General features: G+C 49.0%; 1 protein-coding gene across 1 annotated transcript in view; it reads left to right on the top strand.

The window, feature by feature from the left end:
• Atcay (ATCAY kinesin light chain interacting caytaxin) overlaps window positions 1-14276 on the top strand; it is a 31409-nt gene that overhangs the window by 1456 nt on the left and 15677 nt on the right. Inside the window, exons 2-3 of the mRNA XM_021173555.3 lie at window positions 2715-2877; window positions 9012-9139. Coding sequence (XP_021029214.1) covers window positions 9063-9139 — 77 coding nt within the window. The 5' untranslated portion in view covers window positions 2715-2877; window positions 9012-9062. The remainder of the gene's footprint in view (window positions 1-2714; window positions 2878-9011; window positions 9140-14276) is intronic.

The raw sequence follows: 14276 nt of genomic DNA, 5'->3' as shown, positions 1-14276 counted from the left end.
TCGTTCAAGCCCCGCCCCTGCTCGAACCTGCCATTCCTAGCCCCAGAGAGCCTCAGCCTGACTCCGCCCACTGGTCAAGCCCCGCCCCCTTCGGAGGACGCCTAACTCAGGTGCCTCTATGATGATGAAAGGACATCTTAGTGAAGTCGGTTCTACACCCGACCTGCCATCCGCCAAGTGGAGTCCCAGGGATCAAGGATCGAACTCCAGTAGTTGGGCTTAGCGGCAAGCCCTATCACCTGCTGATGTACACTGCCACCCTCCTCATCTCTTCTGGGACGCAAGGCAGAGAGCTGACTGATTCTTGGACAGAAAGCTTGAGAATTCCAAGGCTGAGAGAGTGGGTGGGTGGCACGTGACCATCCTTGACCTGAGCAAGTGTGGCCTCCAAGGCTTACGGCTCTAGGTGTGTAGCCCACGTCTTTCTAGAAGGCAGGGGGACTGTGGCAGTTTCTCTTGAGTTACATATGATCTTTTCCCCTATTATTTATTGCAAGCCCTGTGCCCTTGACTTTTGCTCCTGGGAGTCCAACTTCTGACGTGTTCTAGAAGGGTGCAAACTGATTTATCAGTGCTAAAGGAAACACACAAAATGGAGTAATAGCCCAGAAAATGGAAGGAAACCCAGACACCTATTCCAACATGGATGGATGGCCCTTGAGGACAGCATGTCAGCATGAGTCAGACACAAAAGGACACTCAGACCAGGATCTCACTTCCAGGAGGTTCCTGGAGTCCTCAGACTGACAGACACAGGAAGTAAGATATAAGAAGTAGGGAGGTGGGCTGGTGAGATGGCTCAGTGGGTAAGAGTACCCGACTGCTCTTCCAAACGTCCGGAGTTCAAATCCCAGCAACCACATGGTGGCTCACAACCATCCGTAACGAGATCTGACGCCCTCTTCTGGTGTGTCTGAAGACAGCTACAGTGTATTTACATATAATAAATAAATAAATCTTTAAAAAAAAAAGAAGTAGGGAGGTGATGGGCATAGTGTGGGTAGATGGAAGGTTCTGAAAGTGGGTGGGAGTTACGGCCGCACCGACAGGTGAATGAGCCTCGTGCTCAGTGAGACAGTGGGCACGCATTTCCATGGTGGGAAATGCCTAGGACAAACCTGTAGTCAGGAAGAGAGAGTCTATGTGACCTACACTCACATGTACACTCATACGAATGTAGGAGATCCGAGAGTACTGACAGCACAGGCAAAGGCCCTGTGGCAGGAAGGAACTTGATGTGCTCACAGGATGTGCAGAAAGAACCTTGGAGATCCACTACTATGTGGGGTCTTTATTAGTCACCAGGAAAAATAAGAAACTGAATGGAGTGGGGGTTAAACCCCAAACATTTATTCTCTCACACTTTCAGGGACCAAAGTCTGGGTGATTAGTTCATTATGGACACTGGGGACATCCTTCTCTGCTCTCTTTTACTTCTGGTAACGTCTGGAAATCAACCGCAGTTCTCAGCTGCTAAATCAAATCGCCAGCTTAGTCTCCATTTTCCCCAGGACCCTTGCTTGCCATGCTAGACAGAGCTCGACCCCTGACCACGCCCTCAGACCTTCACTGGGTGAATTCTACGCAGGACGTTACCTCTGACCACGCCCCCACCCCTCTTTAAATGTTTGTGTGTGTGTGTGTGTGTGTGTGTGTGTGTGTGTGTGTGTGTGCATGTGTGTGCATGTGTCAGTGCATGTGTCAGTGCACATGCAGAGGGCAGACGTTGACATCAATGGCCCTCCGATTGCTTTTCAGTTAGCCCCAGCCCCCTCCCGCGCCTGCTTCGGGCTGAAACTGCCAGTGCACACTAGCTTCTCTGCCCACCCCCCTCCTCCCTGACATCTCCACGCACACCTGCTGAACCATCCCGCATGACCCCACTTCTCACTTCTGAGATGGGGGCTCACCAAGTTGCCCAGGCTGACCTTGGTCCACCCTGGCTTTGAACTTGCAACCCCCCGCTCCCCCTCCCGCCCCCCGTCTCAGCGCTTCCAGTACTTGAGACCAGGATACAAACTGTCTTTCCATCCAACTGCAGATGCTGAGCTGCGTGCGAGCTGTCCATTTTTCCATCAGCTTCTAGAATTCCTCTGGGCAACTGCAGGGGGCGCTGTTCCCACGGTAGCGCAGACCCAATACATCTAAAACAATCAGCCAGGTTCGCTGCATCCCAACATCCAGCCTTGTCCTGGGTGAATGAGGGACCCTTTGACTCACCCTGAAAGGGGGGTCTGGAAGCCTCCATTTCTCTGCCCTCAAAGATGGTTTCAAGGGCGTCTCTTCCCCCGTACCAAAGAATCCTGCAGGCTCCCCGCCCCCATCCCGTAAGAGCCAGGCCACGGCTGCTTGTCTGTTTATTTATTTTCTCTTATGGTTTTGCATAAGTAAGATGTAAGATGCACCATCTCAGAGACTTTTTTTTTTTTTTTTTTTTTTTTGCACCTGCTCTGGGCATGGCTGGGAGAAATGCTTTCGCCTCAGCCAATGGGGAGAGGAGGATGCAGACAGGGATGCTAGAACTGTCTATCAGGCCTGGGCCCGCCCCCTGCACACAAAAGCAGCTTCCTCCACTATCTGAGGGAAGACAGAGCCTCAGCCATCAGAAAGGGAATAGCCAGAGCCGCGGCAGGCCTGGGCTGCGATGGCAGGGGAAACAGTGACTCAAAGGGGACAGGGGTGCTGCTACTAACCCACGGCGCCGCCTTCTACAGTTGGGCTGGACAGGTGTGCAGTGACCACGTCGCCCTGGGTGACCTTCCTCGGATGTGGACTTGGCCCTGAGCATCCTTCCACCAGGCCCCTCGCCTGGGTACCATCGAGAAATGCCCGCCTTTGTGTCTAAGTGACAGCGCAGAGGCAGCCTCCGCTACCGAGGTGAGTGGGCCTTTTGCAAACTGGAAATTTAAATTGTCATTTGCCCCTTGCTTCTAGCCCAGCTATGGAAAGGTTTACTGGGAAAATGCTGGCGGCACCCCAGCGCGGATGCTGCGCCAACCAGGAGGGTCGGGGGTGGGGTGAGGGGAATGCAGAACCCAAGGATTAGAGCCCCAGTTCTCGGTGGAGCATCCTGGGGGCGGTAAACCTCCCATCCGGTGTCAGTGTTTTCTATTTATAACCCTGACTGCGGGCTCGGAGAAATCAGCATTGCATATACATTAAAAAGGGTGGGTATTTTAGCAGCGCGGCCACCGGCATGGACCTACACTGTTTATCCTGGATTTTGGGGGGTTCCTGGTCTCTCGCTGTCACTTGGCATTCATGGACACCCACCACACCCAGGACTTGGAAGTGTGTAGATAAGGGGGTCCTTTCCTGGTCACGGGGGCTCATGGGGTACCCGTGTCACCTCCCTGCACAGACACAATAGATTTGGCTCAATGCTTGGGGATGCTGGCTGCTCACCCCATGTTGGGGACACACTGGGGGACAGATTTTTTTTCTCCTCTGCTGTGTCTCGGTCTTTTTCATGAATGGGTGATGACATTCAAGTGGGCCCCGCCTCCTCTGGGCTCCCAGGCGCATCTCAGCTGATGGCCATCATCTACTGGCTGCTGGAGACACACCCCAGCCACCAGCCCTATACCACACTGATCGCTGGGCAGGGCAGTGGCCCTTGTCATCAGATTAGGGAACTGAGTAGGGGTGACATGGTGGTAAACCCTAACATCCCGGGTCTGGACCCTGGAATTCTGTTGTAAACATGGAAATAAGAAGAAAAACATGATGTAACAGACATGATGGTGCTGTTGGTGCCAGGGTTTGGTTTGGGGACATCCCTAGTTGTGTGTGTGTGGGGGGGTGCCCTCCCAACACTGGCTTCCAACATGAAGTGCTTCCATCTGACAGTCTGAGGGATCTCCATGGCACCAGAGCACCATGCTGCCCCGATACCTTGCCGTTGAGGGAGGAAGAAGAACCAGCCCAGTTGTAACTACCGTTCACAAACCAGACAGAGCTGCAAATAGCCAAAGAAGTACCAACACCCCACACACTGACAAGATAGATAACTAATTGTAAAAGTGACCAAACTGGCAATGGTGGTGTACACCTTTAATCCTGGCACTTGGGCTGAGGTGGGACCACATAGTGAGATTCAGGAGAACTAGGGCTACACACACACACACACACACACACACACACACCTACAAAAATAATCACAGCTGGGGCTGGAGGGGAGGTGGCTCAGTAGTTAGAGCACTGGCTGCTCTTGCAGAAGACCTGGGTTCAATTCCCAGCACCCACATGGCAGCTCATAACCACCTGTAACTCCAGCTCCAGAAGATCCAACCCCTTCTCTTTTGTCCTCCAAGGGTACAAAGCATGCACAGAGTGCACAGACATCTGTACAGGCAAAACACATACATGCAACATAAGTCTGAGACAAAAAAAAAAAAAAAAGGAATCCCACCCCTAGGGAAGCAGAAACTGGAGGGTCCCAGGACTCAGGTGCAGAGAGCCTCTGCCTCAAAAATGTATGGCAGAAGCCGGGCGTGGTGGCGCACGCCTTTAATCCCAGCACTCGGGAGGCAGAGGCAGGCGGATTTCTGAGTTCGAGGCCAGCCTGGTCTACAAAGTGAGTGCCAGGACAGCCAGGGCTACACAGAGAAACCCTGTCTCGAAAAACCAAAAAAAAAAAAAAAAAAAAAAAAATGTATGGCAGAGAGTGACAAAGACACTGGTGTTGCCCTGTGATCTCCATCTAAATGTGCACATTATGCATACACACGAACAATGGACTTTTATGGAGCATGGGAATGAGAGGTGATTAGGCTCAGAGGACATCCCCAAAAGCCATGATGTATTCAACCTACTACCAGATAGAAACTGAGGCACTGACAGAAGAAATGAGGAGGGCAGGACCTAACCTGGCACTCAGTGCTCTCTTCCACTATGTATGTCCTGGTTGCTGGTCTTTGCTTCTTTGTGGGTTCTTCTCCCCCACCTTTTATCCCTCTAGCACTAGACAGAAGAGAAACAAGGTTACAGGAGAGAGGAATTAGGAAAATCCTTGAATCTAATTTCTTTCCCTTTGTTTCTTTTTTCTTTTTTTTTTTTTTTTGGTTTTTCGAGACAGGGTTTCTCTGTGTAGCCCTGGCTGTCCTGGAACTCACTTTGTAGACCAGGCTGGCCTCGAACTCAGAAATCCGCCTGCCTCTGCCTCCCAAGTGCTGGGATTAAAGGCGTGCGCCACCACGCCCGGCTTCCCTTTGTTTCTTGACCCCAGCTACTAACAAACCACAGCTCACCCACCCCATCTCCAAGCATTTATATAGCCTCTGAAAAGTTCCCAGAATTCCAAATGTCACACCATCTCAGAAACTATCTGCAGCTGGCAAAATCACGCCTCTGCTAGAGCAGGAGGCAAATCATAGGCGGCTGCTGTGGACAGTCCGAAGCAGCCCCGCACCCCACACCTGGGATTAAAACAAAAACACATTCTTGTAATATTTCTGTTTCTCAAAGAACTGAAATCCCAGAGCATTCAGTACATCCTCCCTTCTCTTTTAAAGCATTAACTGTGCTGTATGTAGAAGGAAATTATAAACAGAGACATTTTCATGAAATAAATGCTTTTGGGTCAGTGGCCAAGCTTTTCAGGATACTTCTCCAGCTCAGTTCTAGTCGTTATCAGTTTTGATGGTATCCACAACTTTTCATTTCCTGTAGAAATATAAGCAAAACCATACCTCAATGCAAAACTTTTGTAGACTCATTCCGATGTTAATGCAGCCTTATTATAAATAGGCTGATTTAATTGCAGTTTTATTTTTTTCTGTAACCCAGTCTTGCTCCACTGCTGTTGTTCCTTTCTCGTTAACATTTAGAAGGGTTTTTTTTTTAAAGATTTATTTATTTATTTATTATATGTAAGTACACTGTAGCTGTTTTCAGACATTCCAGAAGAGGGAGTCAGATCTTGTTAGGATAGTTGTGAGCCACCATGTGGTTGCTGGAATTTGAACTCAGGACCTTCGGAAGAGCAGTCAGTGCTCTTAACTGCTGAGCCATCTTTCCAGCCCCAACATTTAGAAAGTTTAAAGCTAGCAGAGCACTGTCAATTCTACCTCTGGGATTTAAAAAAAAAAAAAATCTCTTTGTTATATGTTATTTCTTGACTGAAATGGCCTGTAATTTTTGCTGTGGGGACTCTAGCTAGGTCCCCAAGGCCATGTCTCAATGGTAAGAAATTACCTTGAATGTCTTTTTTGGACCTACACTCATTGGTCCAATGGCAACCCTTGCCACATTGCCTGCACACCCCTGGAAGCCTGGGCCTTCTTTCTAGTTTATATTTTAAAAAAATCATTGGCCTTGGAGATGCCTTGTTCCAGGGAATAATTCTATTTTGAGTAGCCCAGTTATTAGAATTTGATTCACATAAGGCAAAGGCATCCCATATGAAACCACAGCCTCTTTAAAGGCCTTGGCTCTATCATTTCTACAGGATCCCATCCTATATCTCCTATATCGTCACAACCTTGTCTCCCTGTTAGCAGGCTCATGCTGTATGTGTACTGGGGAAACTGATGGTGGTCTCCTAACCCCAGCCCACCCCTTCCCTAACTCTAGCAAGTCGTTCCAAATTAACCCTTTCTTTCCCAAGGGGCTGTTTCATCAGCCTGTCTTCCTGCTTTTCCAGCTTTCTTCTGACCCGACCTTCCTCTGGAGAAGTTTTTCCCCTTCTCGCCTGCAGGAAAAGCCTGCCCATTCTCTTTCTCAGTCACCCAGACTGAGCCTTTTCCTTCTCTCTTTCGGGTGCTCCTCACTTCCCAAGCCCTTCCACCTCCACCCTCACCCTCTCCAGCTGCACTCTCCAGCGACTCCTTTGTTTTTCCATTTCAGCCATTTGTTGTTGTTGTTGTTGCTGTTTCTCAGGCCCCTCCATTTCCACCTGCAATTTTCCCAACTGCTCAGCCGCTTTTCCAATATTTTTTTTTGAAACGATATAAGAAGAATAAAAGGAAAAAACAGAAAATCCCCTCTGGAAGCAAAGCAGATATCCCAGTGGTAGTGGCTGCAATAAATGTTTTATTGACATCTTGAAAAAAAAAAAAAATCCCGAGGCCAGCCTGGTCTACAAGGTGAGTTCCAGGACAGTCAGGGCTATACAGAGAAACCCTGTCTCAAAAAAACCCACCAGGGCTGGTGAGATGGCTCAGTGGGTAAGAGCACCCGACTGCTCTTCCAAAGGTCCAGAGTTCAAATCCCAGCAACCACATGGTGGCTCACAACCATCCGCAACGAGATCTGGCGCCCTCTTCTGGAGTGTCTGAAGACAGCTACAGTGTTGTACCTACATATAATAAATAAATAAATCTTAAAAAAAAAAAAAAAAAACACCAACCAACCAACCACCAAACAATCCATCTCTTCATATTCCACCCCCCAACTTCCTCTACAGCATTTGGAATCAATGTTTCCATGTTTCCTTTACAGAGGCCCTCGCTGGGCAACACTTGTAGCGGGCCTTTGCTACTTTGTAGGTTTTTCTTTTCCCCACTCTTTATTCCCCTACCCTCAGTGTCACCAGGTCAGTACATAGAGAAAGAAGGATAGAGGCGGGGAGAGAGATCTCTGAATCTAATTTCTTTTTTTTTGCTCCTTTTTTGGTCACAACTACTAACAAATCACAACCCAACCACCCTGTCTCTGGGCTCTAGCACTTATATATCCTCTGAAAAGTCCCCAGAATTCCAAAGGTCACACAATCATGAAAACTATCTGCAGCTGGCAAAACCACGCCTCTGCCGAGGCAAATTTTAGTCAGCTGCTGAACAGTCTGAAGCAGTCCCACATCCCATACCAGGGATTAAAGTGAAAATATATATTTGCAATATGTCTGTCTGTGTTTCCCAAAGAAACCAAAATTCCAGAATTCTTTTTTTTTTTTTCAAGACAGGGTTTCTTTGTCAGAACTCAGAAATCTGCCTGCCTCTGCCTCCCAAGTGCTGGGATTAAAGGGGTGCGCCACCACGCCCAGCCAGAATTCTTACTATAGGTTTTATGATTGAATTTTGGTGGCCACTACCCTTTCCCAGTCCAAGGCTGAGATCCAAGGCTGAGATGGAGGAAGGGGCAGATGACCTGGATCAGACAGAAGCCAGTCAGAGAGAAATTCCTTTTTTTTTCCCCCTTGGTTTTTTATAGTCCTGGCTGATCCTGGAACTCACTCTGTAGATCAGGCTAGCCTCGAACTCAGAAATCCACCTGCCTCTGCCTCCTGAGTGCTGGGATTGAAGGCACGCGCCACCACACACCACACCGGCTCCTTTTTTTTTTTTTTTTTTTATTTACTATTTATATGTAAGTACATTGTAGCTGTCTTCAGACACACCAGTAGAGGGCGTCAGATGTCATTTCGGATGGTTGTGAGCCACCATGTGGTTGCTGGGATTTGAACTCAGGACCTCCGGAAGAACAGTCAGTGCTCTTAACCGCTGAGCCATCTCTCCAGCCCCCGAAGAAGTTCCGTTTTGAAAGTGCTGATCACGACGGGGAAAAAATGATCCTGACAGTCATTCATATTAAAGTATGAATGAGGTTGGTGGATTTTGTTTGTTTGGGTTTTTCAAGAGTAGGTTTCCCTGTGTAGCCATGATTGCCCTTGAACTCAGATCTGTCTGTCTCTGCCTCCAGAGTGCTGAGATTAAAGGTGTGCCACCACAGGCTGTCTGTGTTTTAAGCTTGTTTTGTTTTGCTTTTGTTTTTAATTCTTCCACAGTTGAGGTTGGTGGAAAAGGAGGGAAAATGAGTTATCTTGGGTTGTGGCTGCTCTGGAGAAGGTGGGTTTGAGAGGTCCCAATGGAGGGGGCTGGAATCTTGAGGCTCAGCTCTTCACCTGAGTTCATACACAGGCAGAGATGTCCTAAGTCCCATGTGTGTTCATCGGTGAGACTGGAATCCTACTACTGCGAGATGGGTCAGTCAAAGCTCCACACAGACACGTGTGTCGGGTGTGGGAGGCTGAAGTCATGGCTGTCTGGTTCAGTCTGCTTTTTTTTCTCCAGATCATCTTCTGGGTCACCCAAGTTTCCAGACCGCTTCTCTTTCCAGCTCTCATGGGGACCACAGAAGCTACACTAAGGATGGAAAATGTGGACGTGAGGGATGAATGGCAGGATGAGGATCTGCCCAGGTGAGAGTGCCAGCGTCCCTATCGTCGGGTTCTTCCAAGACTACCAGACAGGGAATTCCTGTAGCCAGGCTGGTTGTGATGACCAAGTCTTAAAGCTCAGCTCTCCACAGAGGGAGCCGGAGAATTCGTTCAGGCTAACCTGAGGGGCAGAGCAAAAACCCTGTATCAAATAGCAAAGGAGCTAGGTCAGGAATGGAGCCCTGCCTAAAATCCCCTAGAGAGTGTTTAGGGGCGTGGTCAGGGGTGGAGCATTTGCCTAGACTTCCCCAGTGAGGGGCTAGGGGAGTGGTCGGGGTGGAGCTCTACAATAAAATCTCCCAGGGAGGAACTTGGGGCACGTTCAAAGGCAGCGTAGTACTTTTTAGACTAGCCTGAGCTTAATGAAATACTATTTTGAAAAACAGGTCCTGTGGAGATGACTCCCAGGGTAAAGTACTTGCAATATATCCATGAGGATTCATTTTCAAGCCCTAGACCCAGGGGAAGAAGCCAAGAGGCCATTTGTGACCCGAACTGAGGAGATGAAAAAGTGGGATCTTGGAGCTTGCTGACCAGACATACTAGTCTAGTTGGCAATGTCCTGGCCACCGAGCGGCCCTTTCTCAAGAACAAATGGGGACAAAGTGTTGGGGATTGGTTCTAAAGTTTTGTCTTACTCTGACTCCCAAAAGCCGAGCTTCCAGACCTGAGGGTCCCTGCCCCCAGCTTGCTTCAATTGAAAAGTAAAGAATTGCCAGCCGGGCGTGGTGGCGCACGCCTTTAATCCCAGCACTCGGGAGGCAGAGGCAGGCGGATTTCTGAGTTCGAGGCCAGCCTGGTCTACAAAGTGAGCTCCAGGACAGCCAGAGCTATGAAGAGAAACCCTGTCTCGAAAAACCAAAAAAAAAAAAAAAAAAAAAAAAAAAAAAAAAAAAAAAAAATTGCCATACAGCCCTTGGCTGGGCAGGGAGACGGGGCAGGGGCGGTGGGGTGGGGAGCGGGGAGGGGGAGCGGGGAGGGGGAGCGGAAAGGGGAAGAGAGAGAGGAGGGGGAGAGAGAGAGGGAGATAGAGATAATGACAGACAGACAGATGGAGAGGGAGAGAGAGAGAGGCAGAATTGCCCTGATGGGGAAGCAGAGGGATTAGATGTAAGAGCTGCAGGAAAGGGGCTGGTGAGATGGCTCAGTGGGTAAGAGCACCCGACTGCTCTTCCGAAGGTCCAGAGTTCAAGTCCCAGCAACCACATGGTGGCTCACAACCATCCGTAACAAGATCTGGCGCCCTCTTCTGGAGTGTCTGAGGACAGCTACAGTGTACTTACATATAATAAATAAATAAATCTTAAAAAAAAAAAAAAAAAAGAGCTGCAGGAAAGAACTAAACTGGCCATGTAAGAATTTGGGAAAGTGACCCTAGAGGCCACTCCCACGATTGGGTCTTGGGTAGCAGAGATGAAATATAGATTTTAAAAGATGTTAACACAGGAATACCAGCAGGGACAGTTTGCTAGCTGCAGGGAAATTTAGAAGTGCCCAACCATTGAACTATTCAAAGCATATAAAAAATTAGCTTGTGTGTGTGTGTGTTGTATTTGAGTGTGTGTGTGTGTGTGTGTGTTTCATTTGAGAATCCAGAGAGCTCTTGGGCAGGTGCAGTGCACAGATGACCTGCTGGGAGCCAGAGCAGTTTAACTAATTCACTGCCACAACAAAGTCACCATGCACTTACTTCCTTATATGCAGGGTTAAAAAAACAAATATGGCCAAATGTGGAGGCGCTTTTCTTTAATCCCAGCACTCGGGAGGCTGAGGTAGGAGGATCTCTGAATTCGAGGCCAGCCTGGTCTACAGAGCGAGTTCCAGGACAGCCAGGGCTACACAGAGAAACCCTGTTTCGAAAAACTGAAAAAGAAAGCATATATGGAGGTTGGAAGTCAGAGGATGGGGGCAGAGCACATGTCCAGCATGCAGGAAGTGCTGGCGTCCATCCCAGAAACACACAAACTCACCTCTGTCATCCTCCAGCACTCAGAAGTAGGGGCAGAAGGATCATGGAGTTCAATCAAGGTCATTCTTGGATACTTTGGGAGTTCAAGGTTCCCCTGAGTTACATGAGACTCTTGACAAGAGACAAGGCAGAAGTGTGAATTTCTTTATAAGCCCTTGAGACTGGTCTCCCTGGTCAGCAAGTGATGTCCAGCTGTGCACAGCCAAGGATGTCCTTATCCATGAGACCACTGTAGCGAGTGTCCCCACCCATCTCAGACAAATACCCTCTTGTGTCATGCTACACCCATGCCAGCCTGGTGCTTGGCCTACTGGGACTCTGAGGACCCCGGTCCAGCTGCAGCCTCACAGAGGCCTCTGTGTGCACAGCCTTTCAGGCAGGGATCTGGCCCTGGGTGTGTGCTCCATTCCCAGGGCAAAGTCCAACCCAACAGGTTATTAGAGAGAAAGAAAGAGAGAGACAGAGACAGACAGACAGAGACAGACAGACAGAAACACACAGAGAGAATGAGTGTGTCTGGTTTCATGTTAGGACAAGGTTTCACATAGCCAAAGCTGACTTCTAACTATCTAGCTGAGAAGGCCCTGGGAACAAGATGTCAAGAAGCTGGGGGCGGGGCTGGGCAGTGGTGATGCACGCCTTTAATCCCAGCACTTGGGAGGCAGAGGCAGGCAGATTTCTGAGTTCGAGGCCAGCCTGGTCTACAAAGTGAGTTCTAGGACAGCCAGGGCTACACAGAGAAACCCTGTTTTGAAAAAACCAAAAAAAAAAAAAAAAAAAAAGAAGCTGGGGGCGGAGCCCTGGAGTCACCCCTACTGAGTCACAGCTCTGGCCCTACCCAGCCTGAAGTCAATGACTTCCTTTTTTTGTTCTTTGTTTTTGTTTTGAGACAGTCTCACTTTGTAACCCTAACTATCCTGTAACTCGCTCTGAAGACCAGGCTGGCCTTGAATTCAGAAATCCACCCGCCTCTGCCTCCTAAGTGCTGAAATTAAAGGTGTGCACCACAGCTACTTGGTGACATCAATGTTTTCCAAATTCTCCTCACCTCATTTCTTTTGGGCATATTGAATGACCACACAATGCCACTCTGGTGCCATTATTAAGGATATAAAATAAGGGCCATGCACCATGACCATTCTGAGTCTGTAGTGGTCAATATAATCGCCAACATGGCTACTGAACTAACAGGAGCATAGCAGATGCAGAGGGGAAGCTCCGGCCTAAGCCCCAACAGGAAACACAGTAGGATTTCACCAAGCTGCTCACACAATTGCAAATGGTCTGGGTGTGTATTTCTGGAATGTTCCATATGATGTTTTCATTCCCGGTTGACCCACAGAAGCAAAACCACATAAAGGTAGACAAGTATCTTTCTCATTTCACATTCCCATGATCTCCGGTCAAGCTGCCAGGTGATTCTCTGAATTCACCACCAGTGCCACACCAGCCGTCTCAAACGCCCCTCTCCGTTCTCTGCGGCCCACTTACCCAGCTGAGGCTGAGGCTGTGAGGCAGAGGTAGGAGGGTCTCTGTGATTTGAAAGTCCACACAGTGAACTCTAGGGCAGCAGGTGTACACAGAGAAGCCCTGTTGCAACAAAACCAAAACCAAAACTGGGGTTAATGCTGGAGTGGCTCAATGTCTGACTCCCTAGTATGGGGACCTGACTTCAAATCCCCAGGGGCCTCCGGGCTTGGTGGCCCACGCCTTTAATCCCAGCACTCGGGAGGCAGAGGCAGGCAGATTTCTGGGTTCGAGGCCAGCCTGGTCTACAAAGTGAGCTCCAAGACAGCCAGGGCTACACAGAGAAACCCTGTCTCGAAAAACCAATATAAAAAAAAAAAATCCCCAGGGGCCATGAGCAGCTGGGTGAGGGGTGGGCTTCTGACCTCTGTGCAGAGGCAAGGATTTTGGTACATCACCCACCCAGCCTGGACCAACCTAGCTGAATCTGTGAAGTCCAGGCCAGTGGGTAACCCTGTCTCAAAATGCAAGGTTGGCCTACAGCATGGTTTGCCTTCCATCCAGCACTTTGGCGTGGGAGGGCAGCTGAGGGGTTAGCATCTGGTCATACGTGGAAGAGGCTGGAGATGTGGCCAGAACTTGCCTGGCTTTTCATTGTTTGGTTTTGAGACAGGGTCTCAGGTAGCCCAGGCTGGCCTACAGTTTCCTACGTAGCTAAGGATATCCTTGAACTTCTGTTCCTCTGTGGATCATATTCCCAGCCTCACAGGAATATGCACATCTTCTTTAATTTTTAAGTTTTGATTTTGAGACAGGGTTTCTCTGTGTAGCATTGGCTGTCCTGGGACTCACTCTGTAGACCAGGCTGGCCTCAGACTCACAGAGATCCACCTGCTTCTGCCTCCTGAGTTCTGGGATTAAAGGTGCGAACAGCCCCTTCCTGGATTTTAATTTTTTTTCTTTTTTTTTTTTAAGATTTATTTATTTATTTATGTAAGTACACTGTAGCTGTCTTCAGACGCACCAGAAGAGGGCATCAGATCTCATTATGGATGGTTGTGAGCCACCATGTGGTTGCTGGGATTTGAACTTCGGACCTTCGGAAGAGCAGTCGGGTGCTCTTACCCACTGAGCCATCTCACCAGCCCTGGATTTTAATTTTTAAAATACTTCTTTATCAATTTATTGATTTCTTGTGGAGACACGGTCTCGCTGAAACTGGGAAGCCGATGTAAGAGGATTGCCTGTTTGGGGCCATCCTGAAGTTCAGGAGTTACTGCACTGTGTTTACTGCCTGGCAGAGAAGAGGGATCAAAGCTGAGGCCACAAATTCATGCCATGCAGTGACCCTGTGTCCCGGTGTCTTGTGACCGGCTTCAGTTTTCTCTCTGTGAAATATGCTTCCTGCTGTTTCTAGGGTCTTCCAAGAGTAGACAAGGCTTACCTTGGAGTGTTTGTTGGAGGGAATGAGCGCTGGCTCAGGGGTGGAGCTCCTGTCTAGAATCCCCCAGTGAGAGGCTGGGGCTGTACCTCTTCTAAAAGGCATCCTTTTATATAGGTGGCTTCTGTTCTGAGGGAGAGCAGAGTCTGGGGCATGACTATCTTGATCTGACTGCATTTTCTTTCTTTTTCTTTCAACTCCCTTGGCTGGACCTGTCGCTGTCATCTGCATTCCTTCTGTTG

The sequence above is a fragment of the Mus caroli genome, unplaced genomic scaffold, assembly GCF_978045245.1.
Source record: "Mus caroli unplaced genomic scaffold, Mus_caroli_1 scaffold_9, whole genome shotgun sequence".
NCBI classification, from domain to species: domain Eukaryota; kingdom Metazoa; phylum Chordata; class Mammalia; order Rodentia; family Muridae; genus Mus; species Mus caroli.
The sequence above is the reverse complement of the archived record's forward strand: the minus strand, read 5'-3'. Positions and strand labels throughout refer to the sequence as shown.